At 41.0% G+C, this 24824-nt stretch overlaps 1 protein-coding gene across 1 annotated transcript in view; it reads left to right on the plus strand.

Annotated features, from left to right (window-relative positions):
* The window catches only part of PKP1 (plakophilin 1), a 443197-nt gene that overhangs the window by 350865 nt on the left and 67508 nt on the right, over positions 1-24824 (plus strand). Inside the window, exon 9 of the mRNA XM_075850634.1 lies at positions 12968-13144. Coding sequence (XP_075706749.1) covers positions 12968-13144 — 177 coding nt within the window. The remainder of the gene's footprint in view (positions 1-12967; positions 13145-24824) is intronic.

A 24824-nucleotide genomic window follows, 5' to 3' on the forward strand; every position in this document is an offset into this window, starting at 1 on the left:
GTGCATACATGTAAGAGTATACAGCTAAAGCTCCAAGTTGCACCCAAAACAAAGACCATGCTTTATAAATAAAGGATATTGCACAAACCCATGGACTGCATGATAGGAAGCACGCAGGAACACTCCACACTGACCGCCCCCGACGCACGTTTCGACGTCAGCTTTCTCAAGGGGTACTCAAGGGGACTCCCGATTATGGCAATACCCCATATGTGGTAATAAACTGCTGATTGGACCCACAGCAGGGCTCAAAAGGGAAGGAGCACCATTTGGATTTTGGAGCACAGATTTTGCTGGAATGGTTTTCGGTGCCATGTCGCGTTTGCAATGCCCTGGAGGGACCAAAACAGTGGAAGCCCCCAAAGTTACCCCATTTTGGAAACACCCCTCAAGGAATTTTTCTAGGAGTATACTGAGCATTTAGACCCCACGGGTCTTTTGCAGAATTTATTAGAATTAGGCCACGAAATTGAATATCATAATTTTTTCCAATAAAATGTTGAATTTTCTCATTTTCACAAGGGATAATGGAGAAAAAAAACAACCAATTGTTGTAAAGCAATTTCTTCCGAGTACGGAAATACCCCACATGGGGTCATAAAATGTTTCATTAGAAATGAATTAACCCTTTCAGGACTAATCCATTTTTTGATTTCTTATTTTTGTTTTTCACTCCCCACGTTCTTAGAGCCATACCTTTTTTTGTTTTTCCGTCAGTAGAGTGGTGTGAGGGCTTATTTCTTGCGGGAGAAGCTGTCGTTTTTATTGTCACCATTTAAAGTGCCATAAAATGTACTGGGAAACTGAAAAAAAATTCTTTGTGGGCTGAAAAAAATCTGATTCCACTATTTGGGGTTTTCGTTTTTACAGCTTTCGCCGTGCGGTAAAAATGAAAACTTTACTTTATTCTGTGGCTCAATACAATTACAGTGATACCAAATTTATATAGTTTTTTTTATATTATACTACTTTTACAAAGAAAAATCTAATTGTTAAAATAAAAATTGTTTTGTTTCACCACATTCTGAGAGCCGTAACTTTTTTATTTTTCGGTTGATTGAGCAGTGGGAGGTCTTATTTGTTGCGGGACGAGCTGTAGTTTTTATTGGTACCATTTTTTGGTACATAAAATGTGATCCAAAAGTTGTATTTCATTTTTTTTTTTTAGAGCTAATGTGACAAAAAAACAGCGATTTTGGCGGTTTAAATTATTTAAGTTTTTTATGGTGTTCACCGTGCGAGTAAATAATGGTATATTGTAATAGCTCTGCCTTTTACGGACGTAGCAATACCAATTTTGTTTATTTTTTTACATTACTTTAGATGAAAAATGGGAAAAGGGGGGTTTTTTAACTTTAAACTTTTTTCTTTCTCACTACTAATAACTTTAATTCTTCTACACATTTTATTAGTCCCCATAGGGGACTTGAACCAGCTGGTTCAAGCTTGGATCGCTGGTACAATATACTGCAATACTAATGTATTGCAGTATATTGTTATTTTTACAGGCTTCTGTAACCGCATGATCGCTGTTCCTGTCCGTTAGTCCTGGGTGTCAGCTGTAATACACAGCTGACACCCGCAGTGTATGGAGCGGGCTCAGCACGTGAGCCCGCTCCATACATCAACCCCCGCACTATGACGATCTATTAAGTCATAGTGTGCAAAGGGGTTAATGCACAGCGGATGGTGTGAATATTGCAATTTTCCACTGGTATGCCATTTTAGTGCATAATATGCCGTGCCCAGTTTGTGCCACTGAAGACAAATACATTATAAAATGTTAAGCTGGTTCTCCTGGGTATGGTGATGCCATATATGTGGGCACAAACCGCTGTTTGGGCACGCTGCAGGGCTCAGAAGGGAGGGACGCCATTTTGCTTTTGGAGCGCAGATTTTGCTTGGTAATAGTTCTGTTTGGGGTTTCACTGGTATTTCAGTTTATAATATGGGGCATATGTAAGTTGTGCGGGGTACTTCAGGGCATAATAAGATGGTATAATAATGCGGTAAATAAATAATAATTCATAGATATGTGGCCGGTGTTGCACTGATAAATGGCGCCCGATCTTATCCAATTTTGGAACACTGCACATTTTGCATCGCCATATTCTGAGAGCCAGAACTTTTTTATTTTTTCACCACCGAAGCTGCATGAGGTCTTATTTGTTGCGGGACAATCTGTAGTTTTCATTGGTACCATTTTGGTGTACAGTGCGATTTTTTTGATCACTTTTTATTCAATTTTTTTGCAAGCCGGGTGACCAAAAACAACAATTCTGACAATGTTTTTTAGTTTATTTTTTGCAGCGTTCACCTTGTGCTATAAATTAGTTTTACTTTAATTTGCGGGTCGGTACGCTTACGGCGATGCCATATATATATATATATATATATATATATATATATATATAGGTTTTTTTATGTTTTGCAGCATTTGTGCAATAAAATCTATTTTTTATAACATTTATTTTCTGTGTCACCATATTCTGAGAGCCGTAACTTTTTTTTTTTTTTAATCAAAAAAGCTGTGTAAGGGCTTGTTTTTTGCGGGACGGTTTGTAGTTTTTATCGGTTCTATTTTCGGGTATATGCAACTTTTTGATCACTTTTTATTCTTTATTTTCAGAGGGGTGGTGACCAAAAAATAGCGATTCTGGTGTAGTTTTTTTATTGCATTTTTTTGGGGTGTTCATCGTGCGGTAAAAATAACATTATAGTTTTATAGTTTGGGTCGTTACGAATGCGGCGATACCAAATATGTGTACTTTTTTTATTGTGTTCATTTTTTTCCTATAATGAAAGTCTTATTATTGGAAAAAAAGCATTTTTTGTTTCTATAACTTATAACTCTTGTGTTTACACTTTTTTTGTAAACATTTTTATAACTTTTTTTACTTGTCCCACTAGGGGACATTTAGACTTGCAGCTTTGATCGCTACTAGAGTACATTACACTACCTACATAGTGTAATGCATTCCAGCTGTCATTGTGAGGTGACAGTCACACTGACAGGAAGCCTCGGAGGACCGGCCGGAGGCTGCTCCTCCGAGGCTTCCGTTCATGGTAACCCGGAGGTCATTGTTTGGCCTCCGATTGCCACGACAAGCATCGGAAAGCCCCCACAATCACTTTGTGGGAGCTGCCGATGTGCTTCAAACCAGTTAAATGTGGAAAACGCAATCTTTCGCCGCATTTATGGGGTTAATTGCCGAATTCAGCGGCGATGGCCTGCTGACCGGCAAGTCTGGACTGTAAGCTGTCGGGGACAGCTGACCTTCCGGTTCCCGGACACTGTTTGTTAAGGCAGTGTTTGCCGGGATCTACTCCGCAACTGTACGTTCTGATGCGGGAAGCAAGCCCTCTGCACGACATACAGTTGTGGCACTGCACGTGAAGAGGTTAAGGGGTTAAAGGAAGGCCACAAAGGTGAAACCTTCATTCAGTCAATTTGGACTTACAGTGCTTAATCTGTGAATCCACCTGGCTTCTTCTTGTAGAAGTATACGGTCGAAATTTCAAGCTCTTGGGCCCAATTTCAATTGGGTAATGCCCCAAAATTGGAGTGATCGGGTGTTTCCATCATGTATAGATCTAATGTGCCTGAACAGAGGTGTATCTTTTCTGTTTATCGTACTGAGATGCTTAGAGATCCTTCTCCTCAGTTCTTGGACGGTCTTACCTACATCAAATTTGGGACATGGGCATCTCGCCACATAGATCACTCCACTGCTCTGACAGTTAATAAATTGCCTGATTTCATAGGATTTCCCATCAAAGTGATTACAGAAATTCTTCATTATATGCATAGAGTGAGAGAAGGAGCATCTTCCACAACACTGTATGTATATGTATATGTATTATTTTTTTTTTCATTCTACATTTAGAAAACTAATGTCGGTGGCTTCCAGAATCTCCCTGATCTTGCGGAGTACTTTGATCCATATATTATTTAAGTGCTCTAACATGTGCACTTTATATGAACCTATACTTGGCCACTAAACATACTGTTTGTATCAGAGATTTGTGTATCTTCAGGGACTAATTCCCTGGGCATGCGCAAAATGTCCAGTTCTTTTTAACATCTAGGTGTCTTTACAAATTTACACTCATACGGCATGCTCGTATTTAACACCTGTGCACATGCGCAGGTTCCTTCTTCCAACTGGACACACTTGGAGCCATCTGATTGGACCTATTAGCTGTCCATTAAACTTTATAAGGGCTTGACCCTCGAGATGGATTCTGATTGGCTGTTCATGGGGACACACCTATGCACACGTCATTTGAAGGTTTTAAAAAAGAGGACGTTTCATAGCACGCTGTTAGCCCCAGAAACTCCTGAAGATGCTACATATGTAGCGAAACATTTCAGGGGGGGCTGTCTATGTTTAATACAATGCTCTGCTGATAGATTAACAATCCTCCGTTAGTGTACACACAACGGACTGCAGCCGCTGGCTCAAACTCTAGCACAAACAGATAGTAGTTCGATATCAACCCTATATATAAGAACTGCGCCTTATTGATCTCTCACAATCAGCTTGCATTGAGTATGTTAAATTATACATGGTTCGTTAATGTTGCTTATAATAGCACTAATAAAGATCATTTTGTTATTTTATAATCTGTCTTATGATAGGTAGTTGGCAGATAGGGCTTTTTTGCCCTCGGGCAATTAGTTGTTGGCAATTATAGGTTCCCTTTAAGGAGACAGGGTGGGAGGAGAGCTCTAGCAGTCCGCGCTGAGAGAGTCAGAGGAAAACCTTATAAGCGTGACTTTTAGGCCGCTAGATGTGGCGGAGACAGCATATATGCTAGGGTCTGTTGCGAACACTACCGTAGGCAGCCCTGAGTTATGCCACAGTGAGGGTTATAAATTAGATGACTGAGGGAGTGTGCGCTCAGTGCTAACAGGAAAAGAAGACACCCCGGTGTGAGAGCCACATGTGTTCGCAAAGCCATCCTCCAGTGTAGACCCTAGAGTGTATGGGCTGGTGAGGTATGGGATGCCACACTAAGATAATACTCCTCCTTGAGAATACTAGACCAGTATTAAGTAATGCCAGTGTAAAAGGACTCAATATAAATAACTATATATAATGAATTCTCACTACACACTCACCCACGTGTGTAAAAGGGCTGGTATAATAGCTGGGTTTCACCTACTTGGTCACCCACTATTACTACCTCCTTTATAATCAGGGTCACTAGGGTTATTCCTAGTTCCCCTACCTTTTCCTTATACTAACGTCTACTTGCTTTGCTTGCTTCTACTCAACGGAATAAGACCGTACAATAAATACAATTGTATAGTAAATAAAGGGTAATCTTTATTACTAACAATAATCACACTTACATATAAAATACACCAAACACAGAACACAGTAACCGATCACCGTATAGTATCAGTATACCCCAATACATATAACACGTTCATATATAATGAGTATACTCACACTATACGTAGTACAGTATAAACACGATATCCTATGTTATGCCTCCACCCACATACCTAAACATACATATGAATACAGTTACGTTCCAAACCAATACACATGTACATGCTCACTGTATTCTGTCACACTCCCTCCTAATATAACTTTCCCTATGCAATGGGTTAACAAGGGGAATGGGTTGCTGTGTAGCTGGTAAATAGTGGGAAAGGGTTAAACAGGTAAAGCAGGGCTAGCAAGTTAGTTACTCAGGGCAGCAAGGGTAAACAGGGACTCAGGGCTACAAGGGTTGAAGTAAGGAGGGGGAGAGAATAACGTGTAGCTGCTGCTACACGTGGATACTTAGCAGTCCATGTGATACAAGTTGGTGTGGTCTCTCAGCAAGGGCCATGAGGCAAGAGCAGGCCAGGAGGGAAGAGGAGACCCTTAGTGGAGCCAGGTAGCAGGAACAAGAGAGAGAGAACTTTGGGACCGTTTATCCTTTTAAACCTCCCCGTGCACACCTGTGTGACATCACAGCTCATGCACGTGAAAGGGGCGGGGGCCTGGGCCTCATGGTATCTAGTAGGGGGATGGAAGGGCAGTTGGAACTTCCTTCTACCTGGATTAGTTCATTGTTTGTTTTACACCCCCCAGGGTGTCTGGTTAGATGACACCTTTCTGGAGGGACAAATACATATATATATATATATATATATATATCTACACTACATGTAGATAGATATAAATATATAAAACACTTCCCTTTACAGCGAGAAACTTGATGTGAAACTTAAAGTTACTGTTAATGCAAGTTGTTATAGAGGGTCCTTAAAAAAACAGTACCCCCACTCTGTGGCTCGGAACCGTTTTCTGTGTGTTGCTCGATCAGAACCCAACTTGAACTTTTAACGTATGCAGCCTAGGAATCTGGATCCATGAAGGTAGTGGTGTAGCGCCCACTGTGATCCAGGGTGGCACAAGTTATTCCTTCTTCAGTGAATGGTGCACACTAGTTGTAGCAGGGCAATCTATGTGGTAGAGAGTAGGCCACCAGCGACCCGTGATGGCACGGTTGGAACAGGCTGCAGAGCCCGCAATCACTTTGGCAGAGCCCGAGATGGTAGGTAGTCCCCAAACCAGTTTAGGACCACTCTGGTTGTTGTGCAACGTCCTTCAATAAAACCTGTTAAAACTGCAACCCTTATTAAAGAACCACCCTCTTACAACTTTATTTAATAATGGACTATTTGCCCCTGTGACTTGTGAGCTGTTCTTCCTGCTTTTAATGTTCAGGTCTGATATCCCTCTGATAGATAAACACTTAAATGGTCTTCAGTTTGTAGCTCATCAGCTCTTGTAAAATCTGCAACTCCCAGCATGCTTTAACAGCAGTTTTTGAGGCAGTTCTTTTAACCAAACACAGGAGTGGATACAAAAGAGATGAGACATATCAGTCTTTCCTATATACTTTTTCTCCTTTTTGTATCCACTTCTGTGCTTGGCACAAACAACTGCTACAACAACTGCAAGTGTGAATCCAGCCTTATACTGCACTGTAGTGGGGATGAAGGTTAAAGCAGATCGGTTATCTAGCATAAATATCGGCCTGATCCGCCTTAATAATTGAAATCACATTGCTTAAATGGCGTCTTTCACCACTTTTGGCTCCCCCACACTGCTAACACCACAAGATAGGTGTAGAGGAGACAAGTTTAATCATACCTATGTCGGCTATCATGCAGCAAGACACACCAGGGACATAAACGATTAAACCTTATGCACCGTAGGCTAATGAATGTGAAGTGTCTGGCTTTTCTGCTGTAACCCCTCCTCAACCCCTCCCCTCAATACTTAAGTGACGCTTCTACTGGTCCTCAGCTGAGTTGAGGGGAGGTGTTACAGTGGAGAAGCCGAAAACTTTAGCATACTGCTCATGAGGTTTCAAAGTTTATTTCCCCAGTGTGACTTGCCGCATGATCAGCGAGATAGGTATGATTAAACTTGTCTCCTCTACCCCTATCTAGTGGTGAAAGCGATAGAGGACGGCCAAAACTGGGGACAGACTCCCTTTAACTTCATTTAAAGAGTAACTCCAATTACTAATATATAAATATAATATATATATGTTTGCAAAAATAAATAAAAAAATTCTATAAATCTTTTTAACAGGGGCGTTGCTAGGGTCTTATAAACTAGGGTCTTATAAGATGGGGGGCACAGGCCCCAAGACATGTTTACCCCAAAAATATATATATATCTCGGAGATATCTATAAGTCTATGGCCCCTATAGTAATCCCCCCCCCCCCCCCTGTAGATAGTGCTATACACACACACACACACACACACAGTGAAGATACTGCTACACAGGGAGATGTGCTGCCTAATAGCGACCATTTTTTGGCCGCGTAAACAAGTCAATTAGCCGATGAGCGAGCGCTTGCTCATTCATAGGCTGATCGTTGCCCTGATTACACAGGTAAATGATTGGAAAGAATGATGTTATTATCGATCACATCTTTAAGTTCATGAACTTAGATGTTATCGTTATTAGCAGAATCCTGCGTGTCAGAGACATTTAGGACCTACATTCATCTAAACTGTCAGTCCTGCAGACCTGACGGATTTATCTTTGATGGCAAGACGCAGCTTCTATGTATACGTAGGATTTTATCAAAAACAATTAAAAGTTGTTTAACCCCTTAAAGAGGCTCTGTCACCAGATTTTGCAACCCCTATCTGCTATTGCAGCAGATAGGCGCTGCAATGTAGATTACAGTAACGTTTTTATTTTTAAAAAACGAGCATTTTTGGCCAAGTTATGACCATTTTTGTAGTTATGCAAATGAGGCTTGCAAAAGTCCAAGTGGGTGTGTTTAAAAGTAAAAGTCCAAGTGGGCGTGTATTATGTGCGTACATCGGGGCGTTTTTAATACTTTCACTAGCTGGGCGCTCTGAAGAGAAGTAACATCCTCTTCTCTTCAGAACGCCCAGCTTCTGACAGTGCAGATCTGTGACGTCACTCACAGGTCCTGCATCGTGACGGCCACATCGGCACCAGAGGCTACAGTTGATTCTGCAGCAGCATCAGCGTTTGCAGGTAAGATCGACGTACCGCTCATGGACTAAAACACAAGCCCTAGAAGCAAAGAAGCACCTAGTGCATTCTGAGTCCTCTTTTTTATTAGAATATATTGTAGGCAGCATGCCAGGTTTGAAGAGGTGTTGAGGTGCCAAAACAGTAGGAATCCCCGAATAGTGACCCCATTTTGGAAACTACACCCCTCAAGGAATTCATTTATGGTTGTTGTTACCATTTTGACCGCACAGTTTTTTCACAGCACCTATTTAAATTGGGCTGTGAAATTAAAAAAATTAAATTTTTTCCAATAAGATGTCATTTGTGATCAAAATTTATTATTTTCACAGGGATCAAAATACCCCATTTTGTTGCCCAATTTGTCCTTAGTGCGGCAATACCCCATTTGTGGTGATAAACTGCCGTTTGGGCCCACGGGAGGGCTCCGAAGTGAAGTAGCGCTGTGTGTTCTTTGGAGTGCAGATTTTGCTGGTTTGGTTTTCGGGTGCCATCTCGCATTTGCAGAGGTATCAAAACAATGGAAACCCACCAGAAGTGACCCCATTTTGGAAACTACACCCCTCAAGGAATTCATTTATGGGTGTTGTGACCATTTTGACCACATAGTTTTTTCACAGAACTTATTTGAATTGGGCTTGGAATTAAAACAAAATAAATTTTTTCAAATAATATGTAGTTTTGGCTGAAAATTTCTTATTTTCACAAGAAATAAAATACCCCATTCTGTTGCGCAATTTGTCCTGAGTGCAGCAATACCCCATTTGTGGTGATAAACTGCCGTTTGGGCCCATGGGAGGGCTCAGAACGAAAGGACCACCATGTGCAAAGTCTCGTGCAAAGTCATGTGTGCAGAAGCCCCTGAGGTACCAGTACAGTTGAAACCTCTGAGAAGTGACCCCGTTTTAAAAACTACACCCTTAAGGCATTCCTCTCGAGGTGTAGTGAGCATTTTGACCGGAGAGATACACCCCATAAACTGTAATGTGGGTTCTCACGGGTATGGCAATACCCTCAATGTGGCTGTTATCAGCTGCTAGGGCACACAGCAGGGCTCAGAAGGGAAAGATAAGGGGGGATAAGCTGTGCGGAGTACATCAGGGTAAGTAGAATTGGGGTAAATTATAAAACAAGGGATGTATGATAAATTTTAAAACACTCTTTCATACAGAGCTCTGGTTTTTCGGGACACGCGTTACATTGATATATTGTGTCATCCCTTATCCCCCTCTTATAGCAGACTTTGCACCTCTTTTGACTTTTTCCCTTCTTGCCAGTATGGGGAACTTCTCCTGGAAAGTGTTGCCCTGGTACGATGCGTGTGGCCTCGCTTCCAGATGTACTGGGTGCCCCCCCGTTCCTGGTCCCTAAAGATTAGGTTCTTGATAATCACCTCTTGAAATTCCAGGAAAGTTCCCGTCTGGCCTGTACATCGACGTAGCACGTACACATTGTACAATGCCATCTGTATGATGTGCCCGGCCAGCTTCTTATACCACACCGCATGGCGCTGTAGGGCTTCAGGACTTGATCTGACAAGTCCACCCCTCCCATGTACCTATTGTAGTCCAGGATGCAGTCTGGTTTAGGGTTCTCTGTACTGGTACCTCGTACAGGTACATGGGTACTGGTGTGACATCTCTCTTGTCCTTGTAATTGACACACAATATGTTGCTGCTAGAATGTGCCCTGCGCTCACCCCTTCTTGGTTGCCCTGCAGAGTCTTAGGGAGGCCTCTCAGATTTCTTCTAGCAGTGCCGCATGCCACAGGACTGGAAGCGAGGCAGTTGAAGAGTGGGACGCCGGTATAAAAATTATCCAGGTAGAGGTGGTAACCCTGGTCCAGCAGTGGGTGCACCAAATCACACACAATTTTTGCATTAACTCCCAGTAAGGGGGGGCATTCTGGGGGCTGAGCACTGGTGTCCTTCCCTTCATATATCCTAAACCTGTAGGTATACCCTGATGCACTCTCGCACAGCTTATACATCTTCACACCATACCTTGCCTTCTTACCCGGCAGGTACTCGCGGAATTGAAGCCTCCCTTTAAAATCCACCAAGGACTCATCAATAGAAATACACTTCTTGGGGGTGTATGCTTGGGAAAACCGGGCACTGAAACGGTCTAATAGGGGTCACCGTTTATACAAACGGTCAAAACTGGGGTCATCTCGGGGTGGGCACGGCTCATTATAAGTATGATGTAAGAAGCCAAGTATTGCCTGATTTTATTTTATTTTTTCAGGTTACAGTTCAGGTCTGAAGTTGCTTTGATGGACCCATATATTAGAAACCCCTATCAAACACCCAATTTTAGAAACTAGACCCCTCAAAGTATTCACAACAGCATTTAGAAAGTTTATGAACCCTTTAGGTGTTTCACAGGAATTTAGAGCAAAGTAGAGGTGAAATAAAAAAAAAAATTTTGTCAGAAAATCCTCTTTATACCATTTTTTTTATAACACAAAAGGATTTACCAGAGAAACGCAACTTAATACGTATTGCCCAGATTCTGCAGTTTTGAGAAATATCCCACATGTGGCCCTAGTGCGGTAATGGACTGAAGCACCGGCCCCCGAAGCAAAGGAGCGCCTAGTATATTTTGAGGCCTCCTTTTTATTAGGCACCATGTCCGGTTTGAAGAGGTCTTGTGGTGCCAAAACAGTGGAAACCCCCCAAAAGTGACCCCATTTTGGAAACTAGACCGCTTGAGGAATCCATTGTAGTTTTCTTGGGGTGCATGCAGCTTTTTGATCAGTTTTTATTCTATTTTTAGGTGACGTGGTGACTAAAAAACAGCAATTCTACTATTGTTTTTTTAATCAATTTTTTTTACAGCGTTCACCGTGCGCTATAAATGACATATTCACTTTATTCTGCGAGGCGATACGATTACGGCGATACCATATGTTTATAATTTTTTTTTATGTCTTATGGCGTTTGCACAATAAAATACGTTTTGTAAACAATCATTCACTTTTTGTGTTACCTTATTCTAAGAGCCATAACGGTTTTATTTTTCCATCAATAAATCCGTGCGAGGACTTATTTTTTGCGTAACGAACTGTAGTTTCGACCATTTTTAGGTACATGCGACTTTTTGATCTCTTTTTATTCAATTTTTTGGGAGGTGAAGTGACCAAACAATTGTGCTTCTGGTACGGTTTATTATTATTTTCTTTTACGGCGTTCACCGCGCGGGATAAATAACGAAATACTTTTGTAGTTCAGATCGTTACGGACGCGGCGATACCAATTATGTATAGTTTATTTGTTTATCTATTTTTATTAATAATAAAGGACTGATAAGGGAAAAGGGGAGATTTTTACTTTTAATACTTTTAAAACTTTTATTTTCTTATTTTTACACATCTTTTTTTAACTTTTTTTTTACTTTATTACTTTGTCCCATTAGTGGACTTGAGGGCAGGAGGCCCTGATCGCTATTCTAATACACTGCACTACATGCGTAGTGCAGTGTATTAGAACTGTCAGCTACTCACTGACAGCAAGCATAGTGGGTCCTGACTTCCGTCGATGGCAGAGCCGGACGCCATTGTTTGGTGTCCGGTTGCCATAGCCACCATCGCCAGCCGCTATCGCGTATCAGGCTGGCGATTGTAGCTTAACCCCTAAAAAGCCGTGATCACTATTGAACACGGCTTTTAAGGGGTTAATCAGCGGGGACACAGCGATCGGTCCCCGCTGTAGGAGCTGTGACAGCTGCTGTACGAGAAAGCAGCTGTCACAGCTCCTGCATGTGTCGGGAGGACGGCCGAAATGGCCGTTATCCCCGCGACGTAATAATCCGTCGCTGAGCGCTAACGATACAGCAAGCCACGCCTAATCTCGCGAGATTACGAGGTAAACGAGATTGTGTTTCCCTTGCTGGAAATCTCACAGAAAAGATTCAGAAGTGTCAGGATTGTGAATACACATGACGTCCAGGCTGGAGGTCATGTGTATTCATTATCAGGACACTTGTGTATGTGGCTGCACATCGTTCTAGTAAGAACACTATGTGCTGTGTAAATGAATGGAGAGGAGTGTATGACTGATTGGTGAGCGTCATACACGTAAACACGCCCAGTTAAAAACACAATACACGCCCAGTTGGACATACGAAAAAAAACACGCCCAGTTGTCCATTTCAAAGCTCATTTGCATATATATAAAATTGCTCATAACTTGGCTAAAAATGAACGTTTTTATAAAAACAAAACCGTTACTGTTATCTACATTGCAGCGCCGATCACATGCAATAGGAGATAGGGATTTGAGAATCTGGTGACAGAGCCTCTTTAAAAAGTTATAAATAAAAATGATTATTGTGCAAAATGCTGCACAGTATTTGTTTCTCTATATAATTGGAGTACACTTCAAGTCCATCATTTTCACAGTTTTATTGTCTTAATTTTTTCTCCTTTTATAGAATAATAATTTTGAGTTACCACTTCCAGAAGAGGATGCAAACCCCAAAGGGTCTGGACTTCTGTCTCACTCTAATGCTGTTAGGACATACCTGTCTCTTCTAGGACAGAGCAAGAAGGACTCCACATTGGAGGCTTGTGCTGGAGCTCTACAAAATCTTACTGCTAGCAAAGGCCCAGTGAGTAACCCAAACTTAGAAACAAAATAAGATTTTTATGTATAATTGGTAAAAAAAAATATAAAATTATAATTTCTTTTTTTGCCACCAAGAATGCTTCATAACCTCTTAGCTACAGCAGCATGTTCTGCATTCTAACTTTTTTTATGTGTTTCTTTTGTTTACATAAAATTATACTTGGTTAACAAAATATTAGAAATCCACACCTAGTTGGACAACTGTTTTTTTCTTGCACTGAGCCCAAATGTTTGACTACATGTATTTTACAGAATGTATAAAATGTCTAGTAGTGCTTCTGTACATGCTGACAGGATGTCATTATGGTGATATGATTATGTCATAAAGCAAGTGTCAATTAGGCAGCGATACAGCCCAATAAATATGGTGTAATGTCCTACTGAAAGTATCTCATTATCTAAACCAAACATAGATAAGTGCTAGCCATGAATTATAAACCTGGTCATCAACAATAGTTGTTCAAAAGTGTCCCATTTGGTGTAAAGGAGTTTAGTAAGTGACAGAACATTTTCCAGGCCCCATGCACACGAACGTGCTTTTGCGGCCGCAATTCCCTCGAAAATCCACGGGAGAATTGCGGCCCCATTCATTTCTATGGGGCCATGCACACGACCGTCGTTTTTACGGTCCGTGCATGGCCCGGGAGCCCGCACCGCAGAAAGAACGGATATGTCCTATTACGGCCGTCTTCTGTGGTCCTGGCTCATTGAAAATAATGGCCGCGGTTTGCGGGCGGCTTGCGGCTGACAGGCCGCTGCCGGCCGACCCGAAAATCAAAGGCGGGGACATGGCTACGGTCGTGTGCATGAGGCCTTACACAAAATAATAAATTGAGTAATCACTGTGTGGTATAGCTGACTAGAAATTTCTGGTATGCAGAAAACTTATAGCTACAATATATGGTGCCTTTATCAATTTTTATTGGCCAGGTCATATTTATTCGGCTCTAGTACACACAGCCCTTTTCTAGTAAGTCTTTTTTCTATAGAGTGGTTAAAACCAACAAGCAAGTTTCATATTACTCTATGAAGGAAAAATGTAGCTACTCATTTTTAAATTCGCTCAAAAATACCATTTATGTAGCGATAAAAAAAAAAATTCCTAGCCACTTGCTTAACTGCAGAGGTTTTCAAGAGATTTTCAAGCTACTCAATTCATTTCTATGGTCAGCGATTTCTGAGCGAATTTTTTGTAGTGAGCGATAAAAAGTTTAGGTGTAGCCCTAGCTTTAGGCCTTATTCACACGAACGTGTGCATTTTGCGCGCGCAAAAAACGCTGTGTTTTTTGCTCAATGCTGTTCCGTGTGTCATCAGTGAATGGTGCGTGGCTGCGTGATTGTCACGCATATGCCATCCTTATGACACACGGTTTTGATGTTTAGAAAAAGAAATGAAGGAAGTGCTTTTATTTTTTCCTTCATTTCTTTATCTACTGTTGCGCGAATCACGCGCGTCACACGGAAGTGCTTCCGTGTGCTGTGCGCGATTTTCATGCACCCATTGCCTTCAATGGGTTTGTGATGCGCGAAAAATGGCCAAGTATAGGACATGTCGTGAGTTTTATGCAGCGGACGCTGCATGAAAAACACGGACTATCTGAACGGCCCCATTCACTAACATAGGTCTATGCGACGCGCGTGTGATTTTCACGAGGGTATCATGGACGTAAAACACGTTCGTGTGAATAAGGTCTTACATTGGTGTTTTTTTTATCTAGATTTGCGTATTACAGTAGCAGCATAGTAGAAAAGATTTTAACAAATCTCAACCTCACGCTGCAGAAAAGTTTCGTGCAGAAATTGACCTGTGGTGCAAACTTTTAACTCTTTGTTGTGAATTTTCCCCATTGAGTTCAATGTAGTAAAAATCAGTAACATAAACCAACTTTTGTGATTTCTGCTACAAAAAAGCTGGGAATCCGCAGCAAAAATCGCGAACTATTTCCAGTTTATGAAAAAAAAATGATCACATCCATGATTTTCCACAGCTATGCTAAACACTTCTCCGTCTAGTCCCTGTGCTGCTAGCCTCCTGATGTTTTGTCCAACGTGCCTGCTGCAGTCAATTACAAGGTGACGTTTGCTTTCATCTTTGTAGAGAACTGGGCACCAATGACGGACCTGTTAATCCATTCACAAATAATCACTTGTTGTCACAGCCAGTTTTGGACTTAAAGAGAACCTTTCACTACCACGGACCTGTGCAGCTGAGTGCACCATCTTATAGGCGCTGCTGCACAGACCTTGGGGCCCTTTGAATTAGCTGTGTAGTCTAAGCCGTTCTGGAGATATCGGTGCCGTTATAATTGGCGCCCGGTATGTAAATTAGCCCCAGAGGGCGTGTCTGTACATGGAAAGGCAGGGGGCGTGATAGTCAGAGCTCTGACACTGTCCAACCAACTGTAGGCAGTGTCAGAGTGGCTTCTACTGTGTGATCTCTTTGCTTTGTGTGTGCGCATGCGCTCTCCTCCTCTCTCGCGAGATCACAGTCTTCTCATCACTTGCTGATAGTAGCAGGACCTTTTCACAAATTTTATTTTAGATGAACAAGATTATATCATGGTCAGAAAAGCTATACAAGTTTTTGAACCTGACATTAGGAGCTCCCACTCTACCAACATTATTCAGAATTCCCTATACTCTAACGCTCAATCGACAAAGTCTATATCGAATATATACTAGCTCATCATTTCTGACACAGGTGCACCTTATTTATAGAGAAATGGGAAAAGGAACTTCACAAAAAATGTTCTAAGGTAATGATTAACAATATTCTTAGAAATGCTCATTCTTTTTACAGTGCTACTGGAATACAAGAACTCAATTATAAATTGATTTCACGGTGGTACAAAACCCCAGAACTTTTAAATAGGGGTGATCCTAGTTATCTTTTGGCGTTGCAAAAAAGCAATAGGTAATCTGTCTCACATTTGGTTTAATTGTGAGCGTATTCAGCCTTTCTTGAAAAAAATTCCAACAATTATAAGCGAACTATTAAATTGCAAGATTGTTATGACTATGTATTTAGTTCTTCTTAATGTAGATATTTCACATAAAATCGAAGTTCCAGTGTACCATACCTTTTGAATGCAGCGAAAACCATTATTGCAAAGAATTGGAAGGAGATGGACATTCCCTCTATCACTGAATGGAAGGAAGAAATTTGTTTAAATTTGAAAAAACAAAATGGTCTATAGACCAAAATATTGATAGATATCATAAAATTTAGGATACTTGATTAAATCTCCAAAACCTACCAGTCCTAGTTTCAGATTGACAATTGGCTGAAAAGAAACCCGTTTCCTCCCAATTCTCTAATTTATATAATGGCCCTTATAACATTCCTTTTTGACATGTTTGTTCTTTTCATCAAGATATGATGTAAACTATGTACCGAATTGTAACCAATAGCAGAGAATTTTTGTTTATGTTAAAAAAAATAATTTGATACTAATTTTCCCCCCTTACCAAATTTACCCTTCCTTTCTGTAATCCTTTCGACTTCCCTACCATCCCATCATTCCCTACTCTATCCTTATTAAAATAAAGAATTTATATGAATGCAAAACTAAAAGTTTAAAGCAATAAAATAAAACACAATCGCCCTTTTTCCCTTATCAAGTCCTTTATTATTGAAAAAATACATATTTGGTATCGCCGCATCCGTAACGGCCTGAACAATAAAAATATTATATTATTTATCCCGCGCAGTGACTACCATAAAAAAAAATAAACCTAAAAAATAATAATGCTGTTTTTTGGTAACCTTGCCTTCCAAAAATTGGAATAAAAGCTGGTTAAAAGGTCGCAGGTACCCAAAAATGGTACTAATAAAAACTATATATTGTCTCGCAAAAAACAAGCCCTCATACAGCTCCGTTGACTAAAAAATTAAAACGTTATGGTTCTTACAACATGGCAACAGAAAAAATACATTCTTTTTGCAAAAGTAATTTTATTGTGGAAAATATTAAAAAATTCTAAAAAATTGGTATCGCTGGAATCGTCTGACCCGTAGAATAAAGTTAACATGTAATTTATAACGCAGGATGTATAAAAAAAAAACTATACCAGAATTGCTGTTTTTTGGTCACCTTGCCTCCCAAAAAATAGGATAAAAAGTGATCAAAAAGCGGCATGTACCCCAAACTGGCACAAATAAAAACTACAGCTCGTCCCGCAAAAAAACAGCCCTCATACTACTACGTCTATGAAAAAATAAAGTAAATGAAGGCTCCCATAAGTCAGGAAAGAAAAATTATGCAGTTCTGCAGGCCCGAGGGGAACATTTCTTCTGCTTCAAAAGGCGATTTATCATGGCCCTAAAATTAGGGAACCAGGAAGGGGAGGGCTCAAACATATCTGCATACACTTTCCCAGCAAAATTCCCCAAACTGCAAAGGTGCCGTGTGTGTACCAAAAGGACACCATTTATCAGTACGACACTGACCTGTGCATAAAGGATTGCTTCACAGGGTAACACGCATCTATGAATTATTTTATGGTTTGTTTTTTTTACCCCATTATTATACTACCTTATTATGCCCTAATGTACTCCACACAGCTTACATATGCCCCCACATTATAATAAACATCAAACAAAACTACTACCAAGCTATATCCATGCCCCAAAAGCCAAATGGCCCTTCTGAGCCCTTCACTGTGTTTAAACAGCAGTTTACTTCCACATACAGTGGATACAAAAAGTCTACACACCCCTGTTAAAATGCCTGTTTTTGTCATGTTACAAAGTCAGTACAAGATGAATCATTTCAGAACTTTTTCCACCTTTTAATGTGACCCATAATCTGTACAATTCCATTGAAAAACAAACTGAAATAATTTAGAGGGGAAAATAAAGATAAAAACCAAAAATAATGTGGTTGCATAAGTGTGAACGCCCTCTTATAATTGGGGATGTGGTTGTGTTCAGAATTAGACAATCACATTTAAACTCATTTAAATAGTAGTCGGCACACAGCTGCCATTATTCAAAGTGATTCTGAGAAACCCTATATAAAGTTCAGCTGTTCTATTAGGGTTTTCCTGACATTTTCTATGTTGCATGTGACAGCAAAAGCCATGGCCCGTAAAGAGCTTACAACACTTCAAAGGGATCTGATTGTTGAAAGGCATGTCAGGATAAGGTTACCAAAGAACTTCTAAGGCATTAGATATACTAGTGAAGGGGGCGTGGCTTGAGGGTCGACCTGACCGGCCGCATTTTTGTGGAGCTCAGTCGTGATGGGGAGAATCAGGCTCCATCTCAGCTGCTACGTACTACCGAGACCCTGCCAAATATACAGGAGGCATCGGTGGACTGTCCGGCATTGAGGACTAGCACAATTATTGGAAGGTCAGCCTTCAGGCCAATGCGGCCTGCGGTACTGCCTGAAGCCGGGGCCTAGATTTACAGCGACGGCCGAGAACGGAACCTTCCGCTGTCTCTAATTTGAATTTTGTGGCCCTACGATCTAGCGACTGAATCCGGGGGACACCCTCACCTGTCCCTGGGGGTCTGGGTACCGTTGCGGCCTTGTCCGTGACTTGAGGCTGCGGTCTAGATTTCAGGCAGCTCCTGACTCCGCTAATAGAAACCGGAGGAATCTATCATTCTGACCACAACGCCTGGAGCAACTCTTGTACAGTAAGTATCCCTCTAGTCTCATACTGCCTTTAACAGTTTGCGGCCTAGCGCTGCGAGGGAAGCAGAGGTATTACCTGTAGCCACTCTCCCCCCCCCCCCCTCCTCCTCCTGATGTTCTTGTTGGACCGAGCCGGACCTACTTGTCCCCGGATGCACCCTCATTTGAGGTGTGGGGGAAAGGTGAGACCCGATGTCCAGGGGGATAAACCAGCACGCATACTGAACTGGCTCCCCCAATGGGACACCCTACTGTGCCCTGCACAGCTGCATGAGAGTGGAGCTGATTTCACCTCAGCCACTCACTTAGGCACCCTACTATATATATCTATATAGGTGATAAACCTGTTCACAACTTCCATTTTAACCTAGAGGGTAGAACCCTAATTTTTCAGGTCCACAGCCGCTACTGGGACTACAATATATGCACTTCACTCCATCTAGATCCAAACGTCTTACTTAGCTGATATGTAAACGCTCTATGATCTGAAGTGGCAACCTTAGAGAGAACTCTACGTGTGAACCAGACATTTTATACCATGGTGAAAATACGCCCTAAAACTTCGGGCTCGGGACCACGTCCCTCCACGTAAACAACTCAAGCCGATGTGGACAAATTTCTTCAAAAACAAGCAGGGAAATCTTCCTAAACTAACTCGTCCTCTCCCCCATACGAAATACCTGCCTGGGGAGAATCGGGTTCTGATCATCAGAGTGAGCATGAAACAGCGAATGACGAAAGAGACCTGCTAGTCTCACGATCCTTTATTAAGCGGATACTGTCGAAAGCCCTCGAACCCATATCAAACAACCTGACAGAAATTAGACACGAAATGTCACAAGTGGGCCACAGAGTGGAAGCCCTTGAGAATTACACTCAACGCTGGTCTTAGCTTCTACAGATATCACTACTTGCCTTCAACATCAGGAAGACCATATCAACAAGTTATATACTGAAGATCACGAAAATTGTGACAGGCGGAACAATTTGCGTATAAAAGGCCTGCCAGAATCAAGTGCGAATGAAGCACTCTTAAAAGCATTGACTGAAATCTTCCATGGTCTATTAGATCCTGCTGATCGCCAGTCCCTAACGATTGAAAAATGACCACAGGTCATTGAGACCCAGACCTAAACCTACAGACCCACCAAGGGATGTTATCTGCAGGATTCTGAACTTTCGTATAAAGGTCCGCATAATTCAAACTAGCAGAACCTCTGACACCCTGATGTACGACAATAAACAAATATATATTTTTCAAGATCTCGCATCCTCAACTTTGAACAAAAGGAGATTGCTCAAACCTTTCACAATTGCCTTAAAACAAAGACCATTCCAATAGATGCCCCAGAGGAAGCCGGAAGGGCGAAACCCAGGGTCGGGCGAGAGTGTTTGGCGTGCCGCCTATAAATTTTAAAGATTTTTACTTACCTTGATGCTTTTATTTCTTGTTACTTCTGTGAGTATGGATTAAACTTGGCGTGGAGCAATCTTTTTCAGAGGGTGTTGCACTATGTGTCTTCCTTTTTCCATCTATTAGAGACATAAGATCCTTTTCCTACCAGGAGTTCTTTGAATGTGGAGGGAGACGATAAGGAGCTTGGTGGAACTACAAGGATAAGAATTACCATCCACACCCTCATTGGATTGCGGACTGTCCACTGCATTTTTCTGGGAGAGAGCCCATACTGAATGATATTGGACTGTTACCAGTGCCGTCTGAGCGGTAAACTTCACTGTACTTTATACATTCCAATATCGCTGGCTCTTTCCTTTTGGCATCTCCATCTCAGCTAATGGCAGACGGCTCACTGCCAGAACCTCATTGGTCATCTGGGACCTTCGCAAGGAACTAGATATCTCACTGGAAGAATACCCAGACCTAGAGGCAACGCACACTGCCTCCTGTCCCAATACCGCCTCAATGGTAAACTGTCCTGACTCCAAAGAGCAAGACGCTGTGTCCACAATACCCCTCTAATTGGCTCCATTCCAGATCCTACCTGAGTCTAACCAGCTCGTCTGGAGTAACTCTCCACAGGCCTTCTACCTGAGGCCTAACACCAACGCATTCTTTTCGAAATGTTAAATTTTGTTTCAAATTCTTTACAGGACTTTACAGGTCACCTAGAACTATCTATGACTGCACCTACAGCTCACTCCTTTTCATGCGGCCTCTGGACGCTTGACGTTGCCCATGTTGGACTCCCTATTATTGCAGAGTCCTCCAGGCTAGCACTGATCTAATTGCTAACAGGGAGAATGCAGTGTTTTCCTGAGTCCTACAGACATTTCACTTAGTTGTCTGGTTCACTTCACTTCACATGTTACATATATATTCTACAGTAATGATAACCTTCTTGTTTCTGGGTAATCTTTATATTATGTTTTAAGTTATGTTCTCAATAATGATAATCCGTCACTAGTGTTCTATAGGTTGCCTCCTCTCAGCCTGATAAGCTTAATTCTTTGAGTGAGAAATTTGGTGCAACCATCGATCTTTTTATACGCCAGTTAATAGTGGGCCATGGGTTACTGCCCTCTACTGGTGTTTCAGGTGATTGTTACTTTACACTGAATGTTGATTACGTAGCGAATATAGTTCATATTACATGGCCTCTGAGTTTGATGGTTCGGTCTACAGGTGCATGTAAACCTGACATCGAATACCACCCACTCAGGGTTTGTTTGTTTTTCTATCTCTCATTACAATGTCGAACACTAGACTCATAATCAGTGCTTGGATTACAATGTTGCTACTGTTTTACCTGATCAACTTGTAACATGACTATGATATGCTGTTATACGTTCTATATGTTCTCTCTACTTGCCTTCTACTATGTTCTTACCACTCCCTACTACTTATGAATGATAACCTCATTAAGATGGTTATGCCCATCTCTGTCCTGACAGGGAATTGTTTGCCTTATGCTGTTTATTTGCTTTCGAATTCCACCCCCAAACTCCTCCTCATACCACCCCACCATCACACACTTCTATAAGACACAGACATGTAAATTAAATCCACTACCAACTACTTATGGATGACCGCTCTTCATCTTGGTCCTTGATCACATACAATGTTAGGGGCCTTAATTCCCCGGTCAAGAGGACGCAGGTTTTGGCTTTCCTGAAAAAAGCGAAAGCTGATGTAATTTTACTACAAGAAACACACTTTAAAGCCCACAAATCACCTAGATTTACTAATGCATTCAATAACAAATGGTTCCACACATACTCTCTGAACAAGAACTCTAGGGGTGCCGCTATAGTCATATCAAAACATGTACCATTTACACTACAAGATTCACTCAAAGACAACAAGGTACGATATATCTTTATTAAGGTTTGCTCGCTGGGTCCATGGTAACTATAGAGAATCTATACGCACCAAACTCACACCAGGCCTCCTGGATACCTTCAGTTTTAGAAAACGCCAGACCATTTATAGAAGGCACTTTCATTTTAGGTGGGGATATAAATGTGTCACTGGACCCACGTATAGATGCATCCACGAACAAATTCAGATTGACAAACCGAGCTCTATCGCATATTAAAAAATCTCTCCATACCTATTCCCTTGTGGATGCCTGGCGTCACCTTCATCCATCGGATAGGGATTACACTCACTTTTCCTCCCCTCACAACTCATATCATAGGCTAGATTATTTCTTCCTTCTTCTATCCACAGTACCTCACATTATCGAGTCCTGTATCCTTACGTCGGTACTCTCAGACCATTCCCCTCTGCTACTGAGAACTACACTGGTTGCGAGACCCCAACAATTTACATCTTGGAAGCTCAATGAAAGTCTCCTAACTTCGCAGAATTAGAGCGCATTTCTAGAGTCGTTACGGCGTATTTTCAGACTAACACCTCAGCCGACAGTTCTATCTCCATGATTTGGTAAGCACACAAGGTCGGTTATTAGGGGGGAACTAATCTCCATTGGCTCATACCAGAACAAATCTAGGAAGCTTCAAATATCAGACTTCTACAGCGAAATACATGAGTTGGAACTTTCCCATAAAAGACAACAAACACTTGATGTTCTTACTTCTCTCATTGCTAAAAGGCAAAAACTTAATGATATGTTGAACTCGCAATCCGCAAAATTCTATATAAACTGGAAGAATCCAATTTTTGTACGCGGGGACAAGGTCTCTAGACTTGTGATATCCCTGATAAAAAAAGAGGAAATCCAAATTTACATCCACTCTTTTAAACTCCCCAATGGCTCAAAAACCTGCGAAACAAAAGCAATTTCAGAGGAATTCCTGAAATATTACACATCTCTATATCAACTTTGTTCGCAGGAATCTCTTGTTACAAGGGAAACACATTGCCAAACTCTTAATTCCTTTCTGACACATTTGCAAAAATAGAAAGAATTGTATTCGGCACACTCTTGGAAAGGTAAAGTGAATTTATTTAGACTTCTTTCGTAATGCATGGGGTGCTATTTTTTTAACACTAACTTAGATGCTCCATGCCCCTTATTAGCTTCGTTGCTCTTCTTTGTATTTTCTCCAACTCCAGGGCATCCTTTCTATGAACTGGAGCCCAGAACTGAAATGCATATTCTCGATGAGGCCTCACTAATACTTGTAAAGGGGTATATTATATCCCTGTCCCGCGAGTCCATGCCTCTTTTAATACACGACAATATCTTGCTGGCCTTTGAAGCAGCTTATTGACATTGCATGCTGTTATTTAGTTTATGATCTACAAGTACACCCAAATCCTTCTCAACAAGTGACTCCCCCAGTGTATCATCCCCTAGGACAACTGGGCAACAAATATTGAGTTGCATTTCTCTGGTAAAACCTTCTGTGTTATAAAAAAAATTGTATTAAAAATTTATTTCTGCAAAAAAATATGAAATTTGTAAATTTCACCTCTACTTTGCTTTAATTCCTGTGAAATGTGTAAAGGGTTAAGACATTTTCTAAATGCTGTTTTTAATACTTTGAGGGGTGAAGTTTTTAAAATGGGGTGACTTTTTGGGGGTTTCTAATATATAAGGCCCTCAAAGCAACTTCACACCTGAACTGGCCCCTGTAAAAATAGCCTTTTGAAATTTTCTTGAAAATTTGAGAAATTGCTGCTAAAGTTCTAAGCCTTGTGAGGTCATAGAAAAATAAAAGGATGTTCAAAAAACCATGCCAATCTAAAGTAGACATGTGGGTGATGTTAATTAGCATCAATTTTGTGTGGTATAACTGCCTGTCTTACAAGCAGATACATTTAAATTGAGAAAAATGCAAATTTTTGCAATTTTTCGCCAATTTTTTTTTGTTTTTCACAATTAAATACTGAACATATCGAGCAAATTTTGCTAGTAACTTAAAGTGCAATGTGTCACGAAAAAAGGGTCTCAGAATTGCTTGAATAGGTGAAAGCATTCCGGAGTTATTACCACATAAAGTGACACATGTCAGATTTTAAAAATGAGGCTCTGTCAGGAAGGTCAAAAGTGGCTAAAGAGGGAAGGGGTTAAGGACGCAGCCTTGTTTTGGCCTTAAGGCTCAGAGCCCATTTTTGAAATCTGACATATTTCACTTTATGTGGTAATAACTTCGGAATGCTTAAACTTATCCAAGCGATTCTGAGATTGTTTTCTAGTGAGACATTGGGCTTTATGTTAGTTGTAAAATTTGTTCGATATATTCAGTGTTTATTTGTAAAAAACTGCAAAATGTAGAGAAAATTTTGAAAAAATAGCATTTTTCTGAATTTAAATGCATTTGCTTATAAAACAGATGGTTACACCACCCAAAATAGATACTAGTTCACATTTCCCATTTGTCTACTTTAGATTGGCATAATTTTTTGAATATTCTTTCATGGTACAAGGCTTAGAACATAAACAGCAATTTCTCATATTTTTAAGAAAATTTCAAAAGCCTTTTTTTTTAAGTACCTATTCAGTTCTGAAGTGGCTTTGAGGGGCCTATGTATTAGAAACCCCCATAAAACACTATATTTTAAAAACTAGACCCCTCAAAGTATTCAAA

Source organism: Rhinoderma darwinii, chromosome 2 (assembly GCF_050947455.1).
Source record: "Rhinoderma darwinii isolate aRhiDar2 chromosome 2, aRhiDar2.hap1, whole genome shotgun sequence".
Classification (NCBI taxonomy): domain Eukaryota; kingdom Metazoa; phylum Chordata; class Amphibia; order Anura; family Rhinodermatidae; genus Rhinoderma; species Rhinoderma darwinii.